This window comes from Heterodontus francisci, chromosome 41 (genome assembly GCF_036365525.1).
Source record: "Heterodontus francisci isolate sHetFra1 chromosome 41, sHetFra1.hap1, whole genome shotgun sequence".
NCBI lineage: Eukaryota > Metazoa > Chordata > Chondrichthyes > Heterodontiformes > Heterodontidae > Heterodontus > Heterodontus francisci.
In genome coordinates, this window is record NC_090411.1 from 19,730,644 (window position 1) to 19,756,966 (window position 26,323).

The 26,323-nt window shown below is 42.2% G+C and overlaps 1 protein-coding gene across 2 annotated transcripts in view; it reads right to left on the minus strand.

Moving 5' to 3' along the window:
- Positions 1-26,323, minus strand: part of rangap1b (Ran GTPase activating protein 1b) — a 63,678-nt gene that overhangs the window by 13,717 nt on the left and 23,638 nt on the right. For both annotated transcript variants that reach the window (XM_068019429.1, XM_068019428.1), the window contains exons 7-14: positions 25,686-25,844; positions 25,425-25,538; positions 23,542-23,641; positions 20,934-21,018; positions 9,602-9,797; positions 4,233-4,343; positions 3,072-3,174; positions 2,274-2,362 (exon numbers count right to left, since the gene is read on the minus strand). In XM_068019429.1, coding sequence (XP_067875530.1) covers positions 2,274-2,362; positions 3,072-3,174; positions 4,233-4,343; positions 9,602-9,797; positions 20,934-21,018; positions 23,542-23,641; positions 25,425-25,538; positions 25,686-25,844 — 957 coding nt within the window. The remainder of the gene's footprint in view (positions 1-2,273; positions 2,363-3,071; positions 3,175-4,232; positions 4,344-9,601; positions 9,798-20,933; positions 21,019-23,541; positions 23,642-25,424; positions 25,539-25,685; positions 25,845-26,323) is intronic.

Below are 26,323 nucleotides of genomic sequence, written 5' to 3' on the forward strand. Positions count from 1 at the left end.
GTAATGGAGGAGTGGACCAGGGTGTCGCGGAGGGAACGATCCCTTCGGAATGCTGACAGGGGAAGGGAGGGGAAGATGCGACTGGTAGTGGCATCACGCTGGAGGTGGCGGAAATGGCGGAGGATGATCCTTTGGATATGGAGGCTGATGGGGGTGAAAAGTGAGGACAAGGGGAACCCTGTCACGGTTCTGGGAGGGAGGGGAAGGGGTGAGGGTAGAGGTGCAGGGAATGGGCCGGACACGGTTGAGGGCCCTGTCAACCACAGTGGGGGGAAATCCTTGGTTGAGGAAAAAGGAGGTCATATCAGAAGCACCGTCATGGAAGGTAGCATCATCAGAGCAGATGCGTCGGAGACGGAGAAACTGGGAGAATGGAATGGAGTCCTTACAGGAGGCAGGCTGTGAAGAAGTGTAGTCGAGGTAGCTGTGGGAGTCGGTGGGCTTATAATGGATATTAGTAGACAACCTATCCCTAGAGATGGAGACAGAGAAGTCGAGGAAGGGAAGGGAAGTGTCAGAGATGGACCATGTAAAGGTGAGAGAAGGGTGGAAATTGGAAGCAAAGTTGATAAAGTTTTCCAGTTCGGGGCGGGAGCAGGAAACGGCACCGATACAGTCATCAATGTACCGGAAAAAGAGTTGGGAGAGGGGGCCTGAGTAGGACTGGAACAAAGAATGCTCGACATATCCCACAAAAAGACAGGCATAACTAGGACCCATGCGGGTACCCATAGTGACACCTTTTACTTGAAGGAAGTGCGTGGAGTTGAAGGAGAAGTTGTTCAATGTGAGAACAAGTTCAGCCAGGCGGAGGAGGGTGGTGGTGGATGGGGACTGGTTGGGCCTCTGTTCCAGGAAGAAGCGGTTGACAAGTGTTTTGGCAGCTGGAAGGCTTTTTCCAGTGGCGGTCCACAGGGCTCGGTACTAGGTCCGGTGCTTTTCGTGGTACATATTAAGGGTTAAGACTTAAATGTAGGAGGCATGATTAAGAAGTTTGCCAATAATACAAAAATTGGTTGCGTGGTTGATGCTGCATTCCTTCTGAAAGGCTGCCAGAAACTCCTGTTGCCGCATTTCTCCTGGAAAACCTGCCAAACTGATCAACGTTGCCTGAAAAGAACAGTTCTCGAAAGATCGCAGTGACAGCCGTCTACGGATATTTGGGATGCTAAACCAAAACAAAAAGGGACAACTGACATCTTTCCATATCTTCTTTTTTCTTCATGAATTAGCAAGTATTTGGCCAAAGTATTCTTTGTCTTTTCTTTTTAAACAGAGCTCTAAAGAGAAAATCTCTTTTTTCACTTAACTTTTGCGTATGTGTGTGTGTGTGTATGCATTTGAGGGGCTAAGGTAAAAGGGAACTTTCATATTTCAATCTGTAAGTTAATGCTTTGCTTTGTTACTGGTTAAGTCTTGTTTTATAATAAACCAATAATTGTTTTTTTTATTGAAGAAACCTGGTTGGTGTATTTTATTCTGGGACAAAGAGTCTATGATTGACTGTATCGGTAACTGGGTAAACATTTAAATATATGTTATGACCTGTGGAGAAGTGGAACTAGAAATGACTGTACACTCCTCCCAGCCCACCTCGGTCGTAACACTAGATTACAAAACTTAACATTCTTGGACGTATGGCAGAATGATCAGTTCAGTATGAATTTCACCAACCCCCAGAGAAGCTCCAGTAAACCCATACACGCTCTGCAGTGACAACCAATGAAGAACTGTAGAACATTTAAGTTGCTTTGATAACAGTGGATGCTTGCATCACTGGTACCTGAAGCGCAGGTCTCATATAGCTGGCAATCAATAAGAAGTCTCCCGAGGACTGGATTTAATGAATGCAGTAGGTTTACATTTGGGTTGCTTAAGACCTCCACCTGGGGAGTACCACATTTTACAGCAATAATTATTTCAACAATCCCTCTGTTCCAAGGGTGCCCAAAGCTCTCTCTCCTTGGGGGAAAAATGTGGAACTTCAGGCACACATAAGTTTAAATCTATGTTCCACTGATTTCCATGTACCTCAAATTGCTGATACAAACAGATTAGGCTGTTCCAACTTGGGATTTATCAACCTAGAGGCAACAGCACTAAAAGCAACCCATCCCACACCTTTGGACTCTCACAATTTAAACAGGACAAGCCAGCGAATAATAAACATAAATAACGCAGACATGCTTGGGCTACAAGAAGTAAATTGCCATGTGGCAGCTTCAGGGTCACATCTTGGACATCTCTGCTCCACACATCAAATCAGTTCCTACCTTCAGAAGACCCATATACACCAAGAGGGTAGTAATGAACACATCTAACTGAAATCCAGGAGTCTTGAATGCTTTCTGCAACAGTTCATCTGTATTGGGGGGGGGGGGGGTTAAAAAAAAACTTTTGAAAAAAAATTACTCCATTATCTTTTACTTCTTAGTCTGTTGTCAATTCTCATTCATCTTGGAGATAGGTATTCGGATAAACAGACTTCACTAGTGCTCAGCTAATAACTTGCACCAAGCCCTTGTGTAACGTCTCCTCAGTGGAAATGGGGTCCTACTCAGAAGTGTTAACCACATTTTTATTTTTGCAGATAATGGATAATAATTGCAATTTAAGCAGTTACTGTTTGTTACATTGGCTCAATTTCTTGTGTGCATAAGGGCCAAAATATAAATAAGACAGTGGTACTTGTACATACCAGAATCAATACTGCAGTTGCATTGCAGGCTGGAACGGCTCAGGGTTCAACATAAATTACAAATTGTGTACAGTAATCATTCCAAGCTATTACTGACTTGGGTCAATCAGATTAAGTTCCTCAGTGCCAGTGCTCTGATTCGCCTCAAACTTCTTTGCAATCAAGTTAAAAGCCCATTTAGGTCCCCGATTTAATATGCAACAAGTCCAAAGAATGGACTCCCTTTCCAGCAGAACTGGGCAAAAAGTGGGTTATTTTTCTGCAGGCCAGCTGTACGATGATCTATGCACAATCCTAACTTAAACTATACGAAGATTCAAACTGCCGATATGCTAAATCAACTCAGGGTAGACAAATGAGATGGCTACATCACCTGCAGTTTCAAGTACTGCTCCTTTTGTTTCCTGGTCTTCCTTGTAGACTGCAGCCACCTTCAGAAATGTTTGAACGACTTTTTCCACGTTTGATAGATCGGTCTGTGAGGTCAACACGCAAAGGAAAATTAATTCAGGGCAGTCAATTCTATTCACTTGGAACACATTTTCCGCCCTCTCCTAACGGCACGTGCTTGGGTATAGTTTAACAGACACTATCTGCCCTGCGGTGCTGGTCATTTCTCACAGAGGATACATCATTATGCTTGACTCGAGTTAAGCCATCACAGGAGATCCACGTGAACTTTGCAGCAGCGATCGTGACGCCAATTAGACTAACCAACCTGACCGAATCTTTTCCCCTTTCTCACCCCATAGACGCTAAGTACAACTGTTGCACCCTCAACCAGATAGCCAGCCCAGATAGAATCAGCTTGAAACAGGAACGAAGTTGGGTGATGGTGCATTTATTCAATGAGTTGCAGAACATTACTTCAATTTTTCTGACATCCGAAGCTGATATGAATTTAAATACTAAACAAGTATTGGAAAACTGCATCACATTGAACCTAACACTGCAGGGACGCACATAGAATTCACTTTGAAGAATGATCACCCTGATCACTCAGTTGGCAAAGGCAGCCATACAGACTAGCACGTCCTTCAGTCTGTGCTATGTTAACTGATCTTAGCCAGAGTGGCTATAAGAATTCTACAATTGGGCTCAGTACTCCAAGCTAGGGAAGAGGACACAAAAACAAGAAATGCTGGATTCACTCAGCAGGTCTGGCAGCATCTGTGGAAAGAGAAGCAGAGTTAACGTTTCGGGTCAGTGACCCTTCTTCGGAACTGGAAGAGGACAATTAGGCAGGATTCCCACTTTCATCCCATGACATCTGGTGGAAAGCAGCAGTGAATGAGAAAAGGATCACGCTCAGTGTCAGATCCTCCATTGACAAATAAGTCTGGCAACTCACCAACTAGCTTCATATGTGAGGAATGACCACTTTAGTGAGGCATCAATGCGTTGACTGCACCCATGAAAGCAGCATTCCTTTGGGGAAGCGTTGGGGATTTGGGGGGGGTGGGGGGGGGGGCAGGGAAGGGATGAAATCAGAGGCAGAGAAAATCGCAAAGTAAACACAAGCTCTTCTCAGTACCTGCTGCAATATCAGAAGTGACCGTTTAGATCCCAGTTTAATGAGTTTTTCTGGAGATGGAAAAGACAAGAACATGGCAGCTTCTGATGTCGGGGTAATTGGTATTGTTTTCTAGAAAAATAAAAAGCAATTAATGAAAAGCATGGAACAGAACCAGAAGACAAACAGTGATTTATGAGATCAGATCTTTTGCCAGCAACAGTAAAATAATGTTTTAGAAACAGATTATAGGTCAGTAAAGGTGCAGCCCTGTCTGGCCTCCCATCCTCCACAGACTGCAGCATATCCATAAACTTTGCTGTCTGTGTCCTATCCAGCAACAAGTTCTGCTCACTCTCCTACATGGGCTCCTGATCCCCCAGTGCCTTAAATTTAAAATTCTAACCCTTGTATTTAAATCCTTTATGAACCCACTTCCTCCTCCAACCTAATGCAGCCTTACAACTCTGGAGAACCCTGCATTGCTCCAAGTCTGGCCTCACATCCTTCACCCCAGCAATGGATGCTGAGCTTTCTGCCACCCAGTTCCTATGCTCCAGAATTTCCTCCCTAAACCTTTCCGCCTCCTTCGCCACCTTTAACATACTCTTCAAAACTCATCTCATTGACCACGTTTTCAGTTATTCCCCATATCAATTTTTTTTGCCTTGGTGTCCATCTTTGTCTTTATACACTCCTGTGAAGTGCCTTGTATGTTAAAGGTGTTATATAAATGCAAGTTGCTGCTACTGATGGAGGAGAATTTACTCAGACAGCAACCCAGGGTAGTGCTGGATATACAAAGGCAGTAAATGAACAGAGTTAACTACAGGTAAATCTCATTGTACCATCAGTTCCTTAACATGTACAAGTTGGACAGGTTGCAACAGAACGGGACCAACATCCTTGCTGGAAGGTTTGCTAGTGCTGTTGCGGGGTTTGGTGGGGGGGGGGGGGGGGGTGGGTGCGAGGTTTTAAACTATTTTGGCAGGGGGATAGGATGCAGAGTAGAGGAACAGTAGGGGGTGATGCACAGTAAAATATAAAAGAGAAACTGAGTCAGTCGGCAAGGCAGATATATACTAGGCTGGACTGCATCTATTTTAATGCAAGGAGACTTACTAGTAAGGCAGATGAACTGAGGGCGATGATTAGCACATGGGATTATAATATTATTGTTATCACAGACACGGTTGAGGGAGGGGCAGGACTGGCAGCTCAATATTCCAGGGTATAGAATCTATAGGGGAGGGGGTAAAAGAGGTGGCGGCATTGCACTGTTGATCAAGGAGTCAATTACTGCAGTAAGGAGGGATGATATCTTAGAAGGTTCCCCAAATGATGCCATATGGGGAGAACTTAAAAACAAGAAGGGAGCAAATCACTTGGCTGGGAGTGTACTACAGAACTCCAAACAGTCAGGGAGCGATAGAGGAGCAGATATGTAGGCAAATCTCAGAGAGGTGTAAAAATAATAGGGTAATAATAGTAGAGGATTTCAACTTCCCCAATATCAACTGGGATAGTCTTAGTGCAAAAGGCTTAAAGGGGGCAGAATTCTTAAAATGCATACAGGACAGCTTTTTGAGTCAGTACATAGAAAGTCCTACAAGAGAAGGGGTAGTACTGGACCTAATCCTAGGGTTTGAAACCAGACAAGTGGTAGAAATGTCAGTGGGGAAGCATTTCGGGGATAGTGACCATAACTCTAAGGTTTAAGGCAGTTATGGAAAAGGACAAAGATGGACCAGAAATAAAGGTACTGAATTGGGGGAAGGCCAATTTCAATGTGATAAAACAGGATCTGGCCAAAGTGGACTGGGAGCAGCTACTTGTAGGAAGGTCTACCTCAGACCAGTGGGAGTCATTCAAAAAGGAAATAGTGAGAGTTCAGAGCCAACATGTACCCGTTAAGGTGAAGGGTAAAACCAAGAAGTCCAGGGAACCCTGGTTGGCAAGGGATATAGAGGATTGGATCAGGAAAAAGGAGGCAGCTTATGGCAGATTCAGAGTGCTGAAAACAGCTGAGGCACTGGAGCAGTATAGAAAGTGTAGGGGGTACTTAAAAAGGTAATTAGAAGAGCGAAGAGGGGACATGAAAAAACACTGGCGGGCAAGATAAAGGAAAATCCTAAGGCGTTTTATAAGTATATTAAGGGTAAGAGGGTACCAGGGACAGAGTAGGGCCCATTAGGGACCAAAGTGGCAATCTGTGTGTGGAGCCAGAGGACATAGGTGGGGTTTTAAATGATTACTTTTCATCTATGTTCACAATGGAGAAGGACGATGTAGGTGTAGAGATCAGGGAGGGGGATTGTGATATACTTGAACATATTAGCATTGAAAAGGAGGAAGTATTAGCTGTTTTAGCGGGCTTAAAAGTGGATAAATCCCCAGGTCCAGATGAGATGTATCCCTCAGCAGGTCTGGCAGCATCTGTGGAAAGAGAAGCAGAGTTAACGTTTCGGGTCAGTGACCCTTCCGAAGAAGGGTCACTGACCCGAAACGTTAACTCTGCTTCTCTTTCCACAGATGCTGCCAGACCTGCTGAGTGAATCCAGCATTTCTTGTTTTTGTTTCAGATTTCCAGCATCCGCAGTATTTTGCTTTTATATTATTGAGATGTATCCCTGACTGTTATGAGAAGCAAGGAAGCAGATAGCAGGGGCTCGGACGAAATTTTCAAATCCTCTCTGGCCACAGGAGAGGTACCAGAGGATTTGAGGACAGCGAACGTGGTACCATTATTCAAGAAGGGTAGCAGGGATAAACCAGGTAATTATAGGCCAGTGAGTCTAATATCAGTGGTAGGGAAACTATTGGAAAAAATTCTGAGTAACAGGATTAATCTCCACTTGGAGAGGCAGGGAATAATCAGGGATAGTCAGCACGGCTTTGTCAGGGGGAGATTGTGTCTAACAAACTTGATTGAATTTTTCGAGGTGACAAGATGTGTCGATGAGGGTAAAGCAGTTGATGTAGTCTACATGGACTTCAGTAAGGCTTTTGATAAGGTCCTGCATGGGAGATTGGTTAAGAAGGTAAGAGCCCATGATGTCCAGGGCAATTTGGCAAACTGGATCCAAAATTGGCTCAGTGGCAGGAGGCAGCGGGTGATGGTCGAGGGTTGTTTTCGCGATTGGAAGCTGGTGACCAGTGGTGTACCGGAGGGCATCGGTGCTGGGACCCTTGCTGTTTGTAGTGTACATTAATGATTTAGACGTGAATATAGGAGGTATGATCAGTAAGTTCGCGGATGACATGAAAATTGGTGGTGTCGTAAATAGTAGGAGGAAAGCCTTAGATTACAGGACGATATAGATGGGCTGGTAAGATGGGCGGAGCAGTGGCAAATGGAATTTAAACCGGAGAAGTGTGAGGTGATGCATTTTGGGAGGACTAACAAGGCAAGGGAATATACAATGGATGGTAGAACCCTAGGAAGTACAGAGAGTCAGAGGGACCTTGGTGTACTTGTCCATAGATCACTGAAGGCAGCAGCACAGGTAGCTAAGGTGGTTAGGAAGGCATTTGGAATACTTGCCTTTATTAGCCGAGGCATAAAATATAAGAGTAGGGAAATTATGATGGAGCTGTATTAAATGCTAGTTAGGCCACAGCTGGAGTACTGTGTACAGTTCTGGGCACCACACTATAGGAAGGATGTGATTGCACTGGAGAGAGTGCAGAGGAGATTCACCAGGATGTTGCCTGGGCTGGAGCATTCCAGCTGTGAAGAGAGACTGAAAAGGCTAGGGTTGTTTTCCTTAGAGCAGAGAAGGCTGAGGGGGAACATGATTGAGGTATACAAAATTATGAGGGGCATTGATAGGTTAGATAGGAAGAAAATTTTTCCCTTAGTGGAGGGGTCAATAACCAGGGGGCATAGATTTAAGGTAAGGGGCAGGAGGTTTAGAGAGGATTTGAGGAAAAATCTTTTCACTCAGAGGGTGATTGGAATCTGGAACACACTGCCTGAAGAGATGGTAGAGGCAGGAACCCTCAACATTTAACAAGTATTTAGGTGAGCACTTGGAACGCCATAACATACAAGGCTATGGGCCAAGTGCTGGAAAATGGGATTACAATAGTTAGGTGCTTGATGGCCGACAGAGACACGAAGGGCCTGCTTCTGTGCTGTATAACTCTATGACTCTAACTGACTTAATATTCCAGTCCTTTGTGTTGTGCCTTTCTGATTAGTGGGTGATGCAGAACGGAACATTTTTCATTTCTGACAACCAGCGTCAGCATCGAGTGTTTCCAGGTCTGGGACAGATGCAGACTAAGACTGCATCAACTATACTCCAATAACATGCCTCAGCTCCAGCCTCAAAAGAGCAATCAATAATACACCAGCATTGCCACTCCCCAAACCAGCCATCCTATGACGCCTTGGAGCAAGGCTGTCAATTAGTGTTGAATTAGTGGGCAGGTCTCAGCTGTGAGCCCTAAAACTTCCCTAAACAAGAATAGGTTAAATAAAGACATTTAAGGGGCTGTCTTCTTTGTTTATTATATTGCTGTGTGTTTTGGTCTTTCTGTCTGTTCCTTGCCTTCAAGGTGACATTCTTAATTAGGTAAAGATAGTCCAAGGAAAGAGTCAACACCCCTAGCATAGAAAGAAAAGGGATTTTCTACAAAGTAATGGAATAAAATGTCAGCTGGCAGAAGGTCTAGTGGGGCAGCAGGTTACTGTACCAAACCAATATGACATATAGTATGAAGTCTGGATTTGTGTACATAATCATCCACACCATTTCTTCACTATCACATCCAGCCTGCTGAGGGGAGGGCTTGAACAGTTAGAGGTTCATGAATGATTGAATGGGAAGAAAAACCGTAGACTATCTGAAAACAGCAGCACTGGCCCACACACTGGAAGAAACAGAAAAGTGGAAGATACTGCAAAAATGACTACATACAGGTTTTAAACAAAAAGTTAAGTTTTCCAGTCTTAACCAACCCAATGAGAGTAATTTAATACAAATTCACCATTTCGACTTTTGTTCATTATAGTCTCCAACCTCTTTGGTCATAGTTCTTCTTGTGTCACTATTTTAAATCTCTATAACCATGGTCAGTGTTCCTCTACATTTCACTCTCTTGTTCCTTTTAGATAGATAGGTATTGTCCTAGACACACTTCCTCCTTCCTGCAGCCTCACTGTGCTGAAATCAAGACTCATTATACAGTACCCTAATGCAATATATTCTTTTCCAGTGGCTCAAGCTTGCTCTCATTTAAATTTTTTTAAAACCCAAACTTGACATGACTTGGTAATTCCTCCCAATTTTACACTGACGCCACTTCTATTCTTACGAACGTTGGTGGTTTGATGGATCGTGGGGCACTGCGTCTACAACTTGATTTCGCAAAAAGAATCTTACCACAGATGGTTCAACTATCAATTGGTGATCAACTGGTAATATTCCCTCTTGCTCTTTCTCTTCTTCTCCTCCTCCTCCTTCTTCGGCTTCTTCATCTTCCTCCTCATCCTCTAGCTCCTCTTCATCTTCCTCCTCGTCGTCATCATCGTCGTCGTCGTCATCGTCATCATCATCATCCCCATCACTTTCATCATCACTTAATAGCAAAGAGAACGACATTAACATTTCTCAACACAAAAATGTTTTGCCAGAATAACAAGGAAAAAAAGTCAAGCATATAAAAGTTTAATTAAGTAGTATAGTGCTCAAGTTACTGGATTAATCATTCAGAGGCTTGCATTAATTACCTGGTGACATGAATTCAAATCCCACCTTGGCAGCTGGAGAAGTTAAATTCAATTAATTAAATAAATATGGAATTAAAAAGCTAGCATCAGTAATGGTGACCATGAAATCACTGGATTGTCATAAAAACCCATCTTGTTCACTAATGCCTTTTTGGGAAGAAAACCTGCCGTACTTACCCCGTCTGGCCTATATGTGACTCTAGACCTACATCAATGTGGTTGACTCTTTACTGCACTCTGAAATAACTAAACAAGCCACTCAGTTGTATTCAAGAAGGCAGCTCACCACCACCTTCTCAAGGGCAATTAGGGTTGGGCAATAAATGCTGGCCTTGCCAGCGACACCCACAACCTGTGAATGAATTTAAAAAATTGACTAAAGTCATTCCTCTAGCATTTTAACACAACTTCTTCAGTATCCAATTCATCCCTCCGCCCACAGCCAATGTTTTTGATTCTCCTACCCTACTGGGTAGAAAGAACAAAGAATATCAAAAATTCAAATTAGAAAACTAGGAAAATAAAAGATCGGCATTCCAAAACATTGGAGCCATGATTGAATTGTATATGTGAATGTATAAAGTATTCGTGACAAAGCTGGGGAATTAATTATGGAGGGGTTTATATAGTCGTTAGAATGAAGAATGTGAGCTTAAGTTAGGACAGGACTTATGGTTTTACCTGGAGTACTTGATGTAAATGCTGGGTGCATGAAACGGGAAAAAGTTTAATTTTCTAGCACCAATAACCTTCACCTGTATTAAAAACCTGGAACTGGGGAGCTAAGTGAGCCTTTACAGAATATCGTGATAGCCCTCCAAGGCTTTATAGTTATGTTTATGGTCCAGTGTGGTCTGGGCTATTAATCATATTTAACTCAGCAATTGAGTCATTATAATTGGCCAACTCCCCAAAAAGATTAAGAAAAAGGGGCAGACCAGACAAAAAAAAATTACAGTACCTGTTTTTAATCACAACCCAGTGGTTTCGGTTATACTTTTGTAGATTGAGAACTAGGACAGAATTAGGCTTAGCTGTAATACTCTCCACTGCTAAACAATTTGATAACATTCACAGTCGAGGTTTACGCATGGCCATTTGTGAGGGTCTTAGAAATTGCTGCTACCAATGAAACTTGTGCTTCAGCACAAGTAAGCACCTTTAAGATGGAGGAGAAAAAATTGGATGTGAGAACTCTTTTCCAGGCTGTAAGAACTTGCATGAGATACTGCCACTTCCCATTTAAGATTTATACCCTTGACAGACAGACTGCATGGCTGCTCTAATCTTTAGTTCAAAGCCTACATTACATTTTCCTGAGGCATGATTTGGAGATTGAATACTTACCTTATGGTCACAAGCATACAGTTGCCAATATAACTCTCACAACCCGATGCCTTACCAAGCTACAAAGAACAGAATGGCTGAGATTTGATAAATGGTCTAACTTGGGTTGGCTTCCTACCTGCCAGCATAAAATTAGTATTTTATGAATTATTTTCTTGTAACAAATTCTTTTAGTAATCCTTTAAGGTGTTAGCCATGCTTTACTAAAGGTTGAGAAGCAAAACGGTATCCAAATTGCTGACTGATTAAAGACACATTCCACTCACAGACGTGGTTCTGTAATGTAATAATGTTTGTAAATAACAGTTACATGCTGACCATGTCTCCAGACATCGTGACAATGATAAACTAATCAAGCAGACAAAAGGGCTCACAGTAACCTAATCAGGCTAAAGCTGAGGTTTTTACCCTACTCAAAGGTAAACTAATCAATCATGGGAAAGGCTAGGCCCAGAAAAGGATATAAAAGATAGACTCAAGACTGTCAGCGCACAACCCAAACAACAGAAAGACAAACAAAAATGACTTTGGTCAACACGAGATCTCAAGAACCAGCGCCACAGCAACCGTGCTTCTACGGTCCGGGGCTCAACTGAACCAGCTGTATCCTATTGCCTACGTTAAATATTACCACTGAGTGTCTGTATGATTAATAAATTTACTCCATCAAAGAGGAACACTGTACGTGTATTGGGTTGTGGTCGCTCTGAACTAAAGGTGTCTGTATTGGGAGGTCATTAATTAATCCTGTAATTAATTAATTACAGGATTAATTCATTAATGACCTCCAAGTAAAGGTACCTCGAGGTAGCAGCAACTGAATTTTACATCCAGTTTGAAAGAGGGAAGTGTGAGTCTAAGACTAGTCTTCTTCTTCTTTGGCCTCCTTGTCTCGAGAGACAATGGGTAAGCACTTGGAGGTGGTCAGTGATTTGTGAAGCAACGCCTGGAGTGGCTATAAAGGACAATTCTAGAGTGACAGACTCTTCCACAGGCGTTGCAGATAAAATTGGTTGTTGGGGTTGTTACACTGTTAGCTCTCCCCTTGCGCTTCTGTCTTTTTTCCTGCCAACAGCTAAGTCTCTTCCACTCGCCACTCTTTAGCCCCGCCTTTATGGCTGTCCACCAGCTTTGACGATCACTGGCAACTGACTCCCACGACTTGTGATCAACGTCACAGGATTTCATGTCACATTTGCAGACGTCTTTAAAGCAGAGACATGGGCGGCCGGTGGGTCCGATACCAGTGACGAGCTCACTGTACAATGTGTCCTTGGGGATCCTGCCATCTTCCATGCGGCTCACATGGCCAAGCCATCTCAAGCGCCGCTGGCTCAGTGGTTGTATATGCTGGGATGTTGACCGCCTCGAGGACTTGGAGATACGGTCCTGCCACCTGATGAAAAGGATTCTCCGGCAGGGAAGATGGAATGAATTGAGACGTCGCTCTTGGCTGACATATGTTGTCCAGGACGAAACTGAGTCTGTGCAGTGAGCGAGTGACGTCACTATGACGTTTTGCACATGCGCTGCAGCTTCTTGCAGGCTTGATGTCAGGAAAGTAAGTAAACGGATGGTCGAGTCGGGCTGAGTAGTGGCGGGGTCGGGTCGGGGTCGGGCTCGGGGCAAAATCGGAGGGACTCGGGCTCTGGCCCACTGTGTTTTGGGTCGGGTTCCTTTTCCCGACCTAAAGCAGGCCTCTATTTCAGCATATTCAGGATAAGTATATTCTCACTATAAAGAAAAATTCTAAGGGGAGGAGCCACCATCTGTGGTTAACTAAGGAAAGCATTAAACTTAAGGAAAAAGCATACAATTGCACAAAGATGAGTGGCAGGTCAGATGACTGGTCAGAATATCAAGAACGGCAGGGAATGACTGAAAGGTTAATCAAGAGAAAGAAATTAGTGTGAGAGGAAGCTAGCCAGAAATGTAAAAACGGATAGCAAGAGTTTCTACAAGTATTTAAAAAGGGAAAAAGTAAAGTGAGTGTTAGTCCTCTAGAGAGAGAGAGAGAGAGAATGGACAGTTAATAGTAGATAATAAGAAAATAGCGGATGAAATGAACAAATACTTCGCTTCTGTCTTCACCATAGAGGATACAAAAATCATTCCAGTAATAGCTGCAAATCGGGAAGTGGAAGGAAGAGAGGAACTTGGTGAAATTACAACCACCAGGGAAGCGGTACTGACCAAACCAATGGAGCTGTGGGCTGACAAGTACCCGGGTCCTGATAGGCTTCATCCTAGGGTCTTAAAAGAGGTGTCTAATGAGGTAGCAGATGCATTGGTGTTAATTTTTTCAATACATGCTAGATTCTGGAAAGGTTCCATCAGACTGGAAAGTAGCAAACATAACCCCTCCATTCAAGGGGGAAAGGCAGATAACAGGTAACTATAGGCCAGTTAGCTTGATGTCTGTTGTGGGGAAGGTGTTAGAATTGATTAAGGAGGTTCTCGCTGGGCACTTAAAAAACTCAAGGTAATCAGGAATAGTCAGCATGGCTTTGTGAAAGGGAGATCATGTTTAGCCAATTTATTGGACTTCTTTGAAGGAACAAAAGTGCCATAGATAAAAGGGGAGCCCAATGATGTACTGTACTTGGATTTCCAGAAGGCATTTGACAAGGTGCCACATGAAAGTTTATTGTGTAAAATAGGAGCTCATGGTGTAGGGGGTAACATATTTGCATGAATAGAAGATTGGCAGAAAACAGTATGCATAAATGGGTCCTTTTCTGATTGGCAGGATGCAACGAGTGGAGTCTTGAAGGGGTCTGTGCTGGGGCCTCAACTTTTTACAATTTATATCAATGACTTAGATGAGGGGAGCAATGGCATGGTAGCTAAATTTGCAGATGAAGCAAAGATAGGTAGGAAAGTATGTTGTGAAGAGGACATAAGAAGCTTGCAGACAAATATACATAGGTTGAGTGAGTGGGCAAAACTCTGGCAGATGCAATATGTGGGAAAATGTGAAGTTGTTCACTTTGACAGGAAGAATAAAAAAAGCACAGTATTACTTAAATGGAGAACCACTGCATAACTCCGAGGAGCAGAGGGATCTAGGCGATCTAGTGCATGAGTCACAAAGTTATATGCAGGTACAGCAAGTAATAAAGAAGGTTAATGGAATGCTATCCTTTATTATGAGAGGAATTGAAAATAAAAGTAAGGATGCTATACTTCAGTTATACAGGGCATTGGTGAGCCCGCATCTCGAATACTGTGTGCAGTTTTGATCTCATTTAAGGAAGGATGTGAATGCTTTGGAGGCGGTTCAGAGGAGGTTGATAACTGGAACAAGCGGGTTGTCTTATAAGGAAAGGTTGGACAGACTGGACTTGTTTTCACTGGAGTTTAAAAGAAAGAGGGGAGACTTGATTGAAGTATATAAGATCCTGAATGGTCTTAACAAGGTGGAAGTGGAAAGGATGTTTCCTCTTGTGGGAGAGTCCAGAACTAGGAGAACTGTTTTAAAATTAGGGGTTGCCCTTTTAGGACAGAGATGAGGAGAGAAATTTTTCCCTGAGGGTTGAGAGACTTTGGAGCACTCTGCCTCAGAAGGGATGGAGGCGGGGGTCACTGAATAATTTTAAGGCGGGAGTAGATAGATTCTTGTTAGGCAAGGGAATCAAATGTTATCGGGGGGTAGATGGGAATGTGAAATTCGAGACACGAACAGATCAGATTTTATTGAGTGGAGCAGGCTTGAGGGGCCGAATGGCTGACTTCCGCTCCTAATCTGTATGTTTATATGTATGTATGTATGTATGTGTGTATGGGGTGCAAGAAGATATGATTCTGGGTCTGCAAAGTGAGTTAGCCCTGGTAACAATCTCATACTAGTGTGTTACAATTTGGGCTTTTTTCTCCTTCCTGTTAATTACTGATTTAATGATTCTGACATAGAGGGAGTACATGTAAAAACAGCAATGGAATTCCTAAATATGTACAGGATTCCTTTCTCAAGCAGGAGATTAGCAGGTCTACAGACACAGAGGGATTTTTATATCTGTTATGAGTAGTTACATAGATCAGGTAGATGAACTGACTGTGGGTGAGCACTTGCAAGTCGTGACCATATTGCGATAAAGTTTAAGATCCAACTGGAAAGGAAAAATGTCAGTACAAAAACCAGAACACTAGACTGGGTTCAGACAGATTACAGAATGATGAGAAGTGAGCTAGCTGAGGTGAAGTGGAAGGAGAAACTGACACATAGGACAGGCGAGTAACAGTGGAATGTTTTTGGAAAAAAAAAAGAGATCACTAAAGAGCAAGTATATTCCATTAAGAAAGGAAACTGAGGTTAGAAACTAATTAATATCAAAGAGATCCTTTAAGGACTAAGAATAGTGAAACAGGGAGAATGTATAAGAGGAGGATAAGGAAAGTCAAGAGGTAGTTGACAAAAAAATTAATTAGCACCAAAGAAGCAGTAAGGTATCTTACAAGTGGTGTTCATATAAAGTCCTTGTACAACTTTAAACTGTAATAACTTTGGATGTGCACATGATCGAAGCAAACTATAAACAGCATATGAAAGCATAATTTATAAAGTTTTATCACAATACAGTTCAAATTTCTAAGCTTCAACATAACCACCATCTTCTGTGATACATTGTTCAAGTTGATTTTCCATCTGATTGAAAACATGCTCCAGTTGCTGCTGAGGACGTCATTAATTGCTTTTGTGATTCTGGCCCCAAGTTCATCCAAAGAAAGCGGCTTTGGAAAGTAAACAAAAGTTTTAACATGGCCCCATAAAAAGTAACCCATTGGACAGGTCAGGACATTGGACCAGTTTCACCAGGACTTTAAAATCATCAGCGCAAAGGAAATTGTTAAAAGCAATGAGGGATCCTGAGAGGAAAGGATTAGTGATTTGTCGATGATCTGTGGCTAATGGCACAGATGTCAAGAACTTTGCATCGGTGTGTGTACTGAAGTGAAGAATACTGAAGAGGTAGTGAATCTGAATTGGCAGAGGGAGATATCAGCGATTATTATGACTAAGGGAAGACAAAACGTTAGATCGTGACAGGATATATTTAGAATCATGAGGGAGGTTGGGGAGGAAATTGCCAAGGCCCTCAAAATTACATTTCAGGATTAAGTGTGGATGTGCAACAGAAGACTGGAGAGTGAACCGTGCCCATTTTAAAGAATGAGTGACAGAGCTAATTTGTGTAATTACAGGCCAGTCCGTTTAACATCCGTGGGAGGCAACATATCTAATTAAAGAGAAAAGACGCTGGAAGTAGCAAGTATAGATTTTAAAAGGGACAAACATGCTTGACAAACCTCAAAGAATTCTTTGAAGTGGTAACAGACATCAGTAGCTCAGGGAAATGTAGCGGACAGACTTTAGGAAAGCCTTTGACAAGTTATCACATGGGAGAATAATAGAGCAATTTATCAGATATGGGATTAGGGGAAGGATAGCAAACTGGATTAAATATTGTTAGAAGGGAGAAAACAGTAGACATTAAGGACAACTTTTTATTTTTACAGCAGGTGGTGGTTCAGTTCTGGGGCCACTTCTGCTCACTGTGTGCATCAATGGTTTGGATATAGGCCTAGAAAAACTGCTGTTGAGATGTGTTAATACCAAAAAGAGTTATATAGAGAGTACAAAGCAGGAAGTTACAAAGGGAGATGGATAAGATGTGGAACAGGCTACAAAGTAGCAAATGCAATTCAAAGTCGCAAAGTGCAAGGCAAAACATTTTGGTTAAAAAAAGCAGTAATTAATTCTGGATGGAAGATGACTCAGTGTTGTGGAACAGGAGAGCGACTTGGCGTACAGGTTCACAGGATATTAAGGTTATCACAAGGTTTAAAATTTAAAAGTTATGTAATGACGAGCCTATATAATACTTTATTAAGAACTCAATTCGAGTACTGTGCGCAGTAATCGGCTCCACAGTATGGGAAGGATATTGAGGTTTTAGAGAGGGTACAATAAGGATTCACCAGAATGTTGCCTGGTATGCGGAAATACAAAACTGGGGTTTTTCCCATCAGAAAAATACAGCATTTGGACAATATATTGAAATGTTCGAAATTATGAAAGGATGGGACAGAGTAGATAGAAGCAGACTGTTGCCAGTAATTGATGACTCAAATGGGAGGCCATATAAACAAGCTTAAGTAATGGATTTTGAACAGAGCTGTGAAGATGTGGAATTCACTTCCAGGGTTAGTGGTCAAGGCAGAAACTGTCATTGAGGAGTAAAATGGATAGATGGATGCAGGAGAAAGGGGCTGAGGGGATATGGGAACAGGTTGGGTAAATGTGATTAAGACTATTTTCTCATGGAGGGTAAATACCAACACGGACTGGTTAGACTGAATGGCCTGTTTTTGCTTTGTACGTAGAAACATACGTAGGCCATTCAGCCTCTCGAGCATAGTCCATCAATTAATATCATGCCTTACCTTTACCTCAACACCATATCCCATGATACCTTTACCTAAAAATCTATCGATTTCAGTCTTGAAAGCAACAACTGACCCAGCATCTGCAGACTTCTCAGGAAAGAGAACTGCAAATTTTTACTGTGAAAATGTGCTTCCCTCTTAAATGACCTCGCTCTAAATTTAAAGATCATCTTTCATCGTTTTTGATGCTCTCTCCAGAGGGAATAATTTCTCTGCATTCATCCTATCAAATCCTTTTGATATTTTAAATACCTTGATCACAGAATCACAGAATAATACAGTGCAGAAGAGGCCCTCCGCCCCATCGAGTCTGCACCGATGCATTAAAGAAACCTGACCTGTCTACCTAATCCCATTTGCCAGCACTTGGCCCATAGCCTTGAATGTTATGACGTGCCAAGTGCTCAGCCAGGTACTTTTTAAAAAGGATGTGAGGTAACCCACCTCTACCACCCTCCCAGGCAGTGCAATTCAGACCGTCACCACCCTCTGGGTAAAAAAGTTCTTCCTCAAATCCCCCTTAAACCTCCCGCCCCTCACCTTAAACTTGCGTCCCTTCGTAACTGCCCCTTCAACTAAGGGGAACAGCTGCTCCCTATCCACCCTGTCCATGCCCCTCATAATCTTGTACACCTCGATCAGGTCACCACTCAGTCTTCTCTGCTCCAGCAAAAACAACCCAAGCCTATCCAACCTCTCTTCATAGCTTAAATGTTCCATCCCAGGCAACATCCTGGTGAATCGCCTCTGCACCCCCTCCAGTGCAATCACATCCTTCCTATAATGTGGCGACCAGAATTGCACAGAGTATTCCAGCTGGGGTCTTACCAAAGTTCTATACAACTCTAGCATGACCTCCCTGCTTTTGTAATCTATGCCTCGATTGATAAAGGCAAGTGTCCCATATGCCTTTTTCACCACCCTATTAACCTGCCCTCCTGCCTTCAGAGATCTATGGATAAACACGCCAAGGTCCTTTTGTTCCTTGGAACTTCCCAGTGTCAGGCCATTCATTGAATACTTCCGTGTCACACTACTCCTTCCAAAGTGCATCACCTCACACTTTTCAGAGTTAAATTCCATCTGCCACTTTTCTGCCCATTTGATCATCTCGTCTATATCTTCCTGTAACCCAAGACTCTCAACCTCACTGTGAACCACTCAGCCAATCTTTGTGTCATCCGCGAACTACCCCCCACATAGTCATCTATGTCGTTTATATAAATGACAAACAATAGGGGATCATCCCTCAATCTTCTGTACTCAAAGGAATACAAGCCAGGTGTATGTAATCTGTCCTTAATTTAACCTTCTAAGCCCCAGTATCATTCTGATAAATCTGTGCTGGACTCTCTCCAAAGCCAATATATTCTACCTGAGATGTAATGCTCAAAACTGAATAGTACTCCAGCTGGGATCTGACCAACTGATGCATAACTTGCTTTTCTTTGCAGTCCGCTCCCTTGAGATAAAGGCCAATATTCCATTGTCCTTAATTGTTTTTTGCACCTGACTGCTTGTTTTAAGTGATTTCTGTACTTGGGACTCCCAAATCTCTGCTCATTCACAGTTCGTAGTTTCTCACCAATCAGAAAATACTCAGATCTAGCTTTCTTGGGTCCAAAGTGGACAGCCTCACACTTGGCCACACTGAATTCCATCTGCCAGATTACAAATGGGAAAAACTCTGTCCTTTTGCAACCTCCTGCTCCCATCTGAATACTATCTGTCCCTTGTAATTTGGTGTCACCTACAAATTTGGATATACAACTTTCCACTCCCTCATCCAAGTTAATTTAAAAAAAAATTTGGGACCCCAGGACAGATCCTGGGGAACACCACTTACCACATCTTGCCAATCTAAGTACGCACTCTTTTTATCCCCACTCTGTCTCCTACCTCCTAAATCAAGTCAAAAGGCTACCGTCTCAATTTTGCCAATATCATTCGGGTGGAATCTTACTGAATGCCTTCTGAATATTGGTAACATCCATTAACACTCCCTTGCCTACCTCAAATAATTCAGCTAGGTTAGTGAGACATGACTTACTCGTAAAGCCATGCAGGCTCTCTCTGGTTTCATATTTTCTAAACCGTTCAGTCACTCAATCCATAGTAAAAGAGGATACAGAAGAGATTTACAAGGATATTGCCAGGAATGGAGAATTTTAGCAGTGAGGAAAGATTGGATTGGCTAGGGTTTTCTTTGGAACAGAGCAGGCTGATGGAAATGTATAAAATTGAGGGGTCTGGATAGAATGGATAAGAAGTCCCTATTCCCCTTGGTTGAGGGGTCCATAACGAGGTAGCAGAGTTTTAGGGTAAAAGATAGGGGGATTTGACGGGAAACTTTTTCACCCAGAGGGTGGTCGGGATCTGGAACTCATTGTCTGAAAGGGTGGTAGAGGCAGGAACCCTCATAACATTTAAAAAGTACTTAGACATGCACTTGAAGTACCAGAACCTACAAGGCTACGAACCAAGAGCTGAAAGTGGGATTGGGTTGGATGGTGTGGATATGATGGGATGAATGGCCTCCTTCTGTACTGTAAATTTCTATGACTCTATGGTAACAGATTATAGTAGTTAAACTAACAGGTCTGTAGTTAACCATGTTTTTCCTCTCACTGTTCTTGATATTAGCAAATTTCCAGACTAATCGCACAATTGTTGAATAAAAGGTGCTTTGAACGTTTGTTACTCGTGCTTCTGCAATTTCCTCACCTACTTCTTTTAAATACCCTGGGGTGGAAACCATCAGGACACTAGAAATTATTTTCCATCCCTTTTTTTAAACCAGCACGGAATACAAATTCCTCCCCTTGATTTCTTTTTAGCTTTCTTCTATGTAATTCCTGTGTTTTGCTATGAAACTCCCAACTGCTATCCAGTAATCATTTAAGAGTAACATGATTGTCAATATGGGATGAGGATAGGAACAGGACTCAAGGCAGCACTCTCCACTGGGGCTCATGTATAAAGAATAGCCCCTTGGGCAAACTTTTGGCACCATGGAACTGAAAAACAGCAGTGATCAGCATCTTGAGGGCAGAAACATGAGTTATTGCTGTGAGTGTCACCATTAAAGGGTCCCTGGATAGGGATCACTTATCAATGGAAATGGCGAGGATCAGAAAAAAAGGCAAGTCGTGCACTGCTCTTGAATCTATAAACCATGGCACCCAAATTACCTGAGAGAGCCCAGCACATCATGCTTATTGAAGCTGTCCATAACCTCCTTCAATTGTTCACAGCCTTCCTCTCCAAGGCAGTTTCCTAAACAGACAAAACATTTTCTTTTAATAGGTTTAAACGTTAAATACTTGCACAAACTTCAATACAGTTAGCTCCACAAGAGCACACAGCCTCTAACATTGTTGCTTCACTATTCAATTTACCTCCCTGCCGTCTCCTGAAGGTAGTATTTTTTGGGGAGCAGTGCCACGGATACCAGTAGTCCTTCTGCACCTTATTCATCTGGCTATTCTTATTTTGTGAGCTTACACAGTGAGTACTGACAGGCGAGTCACAGAATTTTTACAGCATAGAAGGAAGTTCACTGTACCGGTCATTCCACTGCAATTTTCACAAACCCTTTTAAAAATATTTACTTTCCCCCCACCCCCCAAGTATGTATCCATTTTTATTTTAAACGTGATTATGGATTCTGATCCCACCATTTTTGCTGGTAAGGCATTAGATACCTCAACAACCTAGTGCAATAAAAAAAATTTCCTAACCTTTCCCTTCACTCTTTTGGTGATGTTCTTGAATTTATACAGTCTAGTTACTGACTCACAAACTGGACATAAAACTACCTATAGTCCCTCTCTACCTTAGAAAAACCTTGCAAATTTTGAATTCCTTCATCCGACAGCCTATGTTGAAGTTCTAACGAATTGTTATTGAGCTTAAAGGATCTCATGTTTGTTCTCCACACATACACTTTTCCAGATGGGGTCTTGGATAATGATCAAGGGTTTTCTCTTCTTTAGCTCAGTTAAACTAAGGTCAATTGCAGCCCTCAAACACTCCCCTCGGGTGAGATCAGCACACAGCCTTGACTTTGTGCCAGCATCTAAAATATTTCAAAATGTTCATAAAACAAACACTCTCAACAAACACAAAATCTTCAGATCTTTAGTGTTGTACCAAGTGAACCTTTCATCCACTGAACCAAAATCAGCATTCTTCTACCTTCCCACTGACTGTATAAATATTATTTAGTTTTTAAATGACTGATTTTCTTTCCTAACACCTCTGCCTATCAGGTCCCACTCCAGAGTTTGAGCACAAAAATCAAGGCTGACACTCCAGTGCAGTATCGAGGGAGCACTGCACTGTTGGAGGTGCTGACTTTTGGATGGGACGTTAAACTGAGGCCCCATCTTCTTGCTCAGTTGGATGTAAAAGATCCCATGGCACTATTTTGAAGAGCAGGAGAATTATCCCCAGTGTGCTGGCCAATATTTATCTATCAACACAAGAGAAACAGATTATCAGGTTATCATGTTGCTGCTTGTGGGAGTTTGCTGTGCACTACTTGGCCGCTGTGTTTCCTACTTTATAATGGCAATATATGCTGGCTGTGCCAGCAACCTTCACATCCCAAGAATGAATTAAAAAAAGTTACAACAGTGACTACACTTCAAAAGTACTTCATTGGCTGTAAAGCACTTTTTGAGACGTGCAGTGGTTGTGAAAAGCGCCACATAAATGCAAGTCTTTCTTCCCCAATATTTTCAGGAATTGCATTGTTTATGCACAAGTAGTATATTATTCACAGATCTCAAACCAGGCTTCAGTACTTTTTAGTGAATCCTAGGTGCTAAGGTTTGACAGCCATCAACATGAACCAACACGAATGCCAGAAAGGCATTGACCAATCAGCAGCTCAAAAAAAAAGGATTGAAGTTTAACATAGGCAAGCTTCTTCATCTGACTCGCAGGGTTATACACAAGTTAATCTATCTTTCTCTTTCACATGCTAATCAACCTGCTGTGCAATCTGCAGTGTTTATTTCAAAATAAAACAGACACAGGTCAGCAAAAACATCCAAAGTTTCTCAATCCAGATATTCTGCCTATTACAAAGACGTTTGTTAAGTATTCAAAGATCCTTAAGCGTTAGATAAATTGAACTTCAATAACATGTCCAAGATTGCCACAAACTCGAGGGGCACGGGCATGGACTCAAACTTTGGAAGTGGAAAGTGCATAGAAATGGTTTAGATCCAACCAAAAGGTGATGAACAGACTATCCAGAAGTACAATGGAGACAGATGGCGTAGAAAAACATAGATTGATATTTGAGTAAGCAGTTAAGGGCATTCGTCTTCAGGGCTGGTTGAATGAAGTCGGTGATTTCAGGCCCTCTATACTTTCCTATATTCTGACAGGATTGTACTGGATTAGAGAAGTGAATCTTGTTCTCAAAATCAGCAGGAAATAATTAGGACTGGGATTTCCAAGCAGAAATCAGCATCTCCACTTGATGCGAAAGAACATGTCTCCTGTGGGGGTGGTTAGGGTGTCACAATAGAATCTAGCATTACTCCTAACAGGTAACACTTAAAAAAAAAAGACTGAAAATGTTGTTTATGTGGGAACACACTTCCCTTTTGTTACAATACAATTCTCCTTAAAACAGGCTGAAAACTGTCAACTAGTTTTTAAAAAATCTACCCTCCTCAAATCTCAAAGAATCTCAATTCACAAAGTAGGGAACAATCTACTCCCCTTATCTGAATGAGAAACACAGAGCTAAAGACGAAAAATTATAAAACCACATTTACATACCATTTAGATCGAGTTTCTCCAGCAAGGATTTATGCTCCATGACTTCAGCTACTGTGATCGCAGCATTCTTCTGAATCTCTCCAAACGAAAGATTCAGTTCCTACGGGGAGGGAAAAACACACAGTTAAACAGACAATGAGGGGGAAAGTAACGATACTTTGATGGGGTGAAACGAAAGAAGGTTCGTATGAAGCATAATCAATGACTAGACCTGTTGGGCCAAATGGTCAATTTCTGTCTTGTAAATTCTACATAATAGCTCTCCAAAGCAGAGAATAAAATTAATTCCTAATGCAAGCTCAATGTTGTAATAATGCCTTTAAAAATGCTCCCATTTGACTCTCCTGATGGATTGGGGAAAATGCATTGTGTGATTTGCTGCTGAGGCATACAGACCTGCAACGACACAGTTCTTTTGTCTTAGCTGATTTCACCCAAGGTGTCAGTAAAACACTATAACTGGCATCAGTGCCCCTAAATTTTTGAAAGAGGCAGGAAAGTTTCTACTCCATACTGCAATCCAGTGAACATTGCTAGAAGTATATGTGGGTGGGCAGGATCAAGCTGAACTGTATAAACTCATGGCCCAACTTGAAGTCTGGCAACTTAAGAGTTATAAGAGGGTTACAGACTGATGAATCACACTTCAAGCACAAGATAGCAGTAAAATTTGACCATGCCCCACCCCTAGACAAACTGAGCAGATAGAAGTCAGATTGAAGCCTTTTGCCCATATTGCTCTTGATCCAGTTATAAGCAAACAGGAGCTCCTCTGAATGTCTTGTCCAGATTTCTACATCTGTGCCAATAGCGTCACATATAAGCCACTGGAGTAGGCAACAGGGACCTCTGTTTAAAGTCTCACTCAGCGTACAAACCTTCGACAATGTACCACTCTTTCAGTATTGCACTGAAGTTTGTCCAGATAATACACTCCAGATGAAATGTGGGCTTGAATCCACAACGTCCTGACTCAGAGGCACAAGTGCCAACACATAGGTAGCAGCGTATAAGGGAATGAAATAAGCACTTGGCCTTGCCCTACAATATATTCAGAGTAGCCTGATAAAAAGTACTTTTATTTTCTTACCCTTTCTTCTCTTCCCATGGTTGCACTAGTCTTGGCTAAGTGATGCAATCCCAGGTTTCAGCAAATGCTTTTCAAGGAATGACCAACCATTAGGGATGCTATTGGTGGTGACACAGAGGGGGGGCCTACTTTCATTCATTCTGGCAAGGGCCTAGGCTTGCTTCTAATTGGTTGCACCAGCACGGCAACTCAAAATTGGCAAATCACTATGTTGCTGATTGCTGGACAAACCAATGCTTTCACAGTTCTCATTGTAAATCCCATTAATTTGCTTTATTCATTTAACTCACTAACTAGTTCTACATAAGACAGTGATCTCAGCCTTCCTAAGATACCAACTACTAGAAACAGAAGACGTTTCAATGTGAACAAGCTTCACCCAGTGTGTACTACAACCACAAGTCACTTTTTAATTCTGCTCACTGTTTTCCCTTGAACCAATTCATCATTTCCCAGTAGCAACCTGCGGCAAATTCTCTAAAACAACTTGCATTTATATGATGCCATTAACGTAGTAAACCATTCCAAGGTGCATCGCAGGGGCATTATCAGACAAAAGCTGACATCGAGCCAAAGGAGCAGACTTTAGAACACGTGACCAAATGTTGGTCCTAGAGGTAGGTTTTAAGCACCGTCTTTAAAGGGAGAAAGGTGAGGCACGATGAGGTATGGGGAAGGAATTTCCAAGCTTTCTGCAACGAGCCATTAAAGCAATCAGCGTTGATACATGTAACTGGGGATTGGGGACAGGGCTCGGAATGTAGATAAAAGAAACCCCAGAATTCCAACAAACCTTGAGTTTCTGTAATCCAAATTTTACTGCTTCAGCAATAGCTATAGCTCCTTCTGATCGCACCAGACAATCTCCAAAATTTATCACTTCAATGTTCGGGAGGGTTTTCAGAGTCTGAAAACACAAAGTAAAACACCAGTTAAACACCATATGATGAAGTATGCAGAATGGTTGCCACTGTTGAGACCCCCATACTGCAGCATGGGGAAAAAAGAAAAAATTGGAAGAAAAAGAAAATCAGCACCTGCCTCAGCCTCTTACCTCAGCCATGGCAACAGCTCCTTTCTCTGTGAAAGTGTTATCATTGAGATTTATGACCCTTAAATTTTGGTTTTCAGTAAAGGCCTTCGCTAAAGCTGTAATGCCTGGATGGTTTATACCATTCTGTGTCATGTGCACCTCCTCCAGGGTTCCTATGGACTGAACAAAATGTTTTATTTGCAATTTGCCCTCCTTCAATTTCTATTTCTTCCCCTTCCTTGCCCACAAACTTTCAATCTTTAGGAACATAAAAACTGATAATATTTGATATTAAGATTTCACCCCTCCCGTAAAACATAAAAAAAACAAATTGCCCATCAGTTTGTAGATACACGGGAACAATGCATCTTGCAATAAAGTCTGAAACGAGGAAAGGTGTTCAAGACTATTTAGCCTTCTCCTCAGTGTTCAATCCAGTTTAGCATGGACTTAATCTGACATTTAACCTCAGGAAAAACTTCTTCATAGGCATTCCATGATCAAGAGGAATTAAGCCATTGCCTTTCTGTGCTTGAAACAACAAGTAGTGCATGCAGTCTTTATACAAGAGGAAGCGTTTACAAAATTCGATTCTGGAGATCAAAGGAGGGAAATCTGTAGGTCCATGGCTTAATTCCCAGTCTGTGCTGAGTAGACTG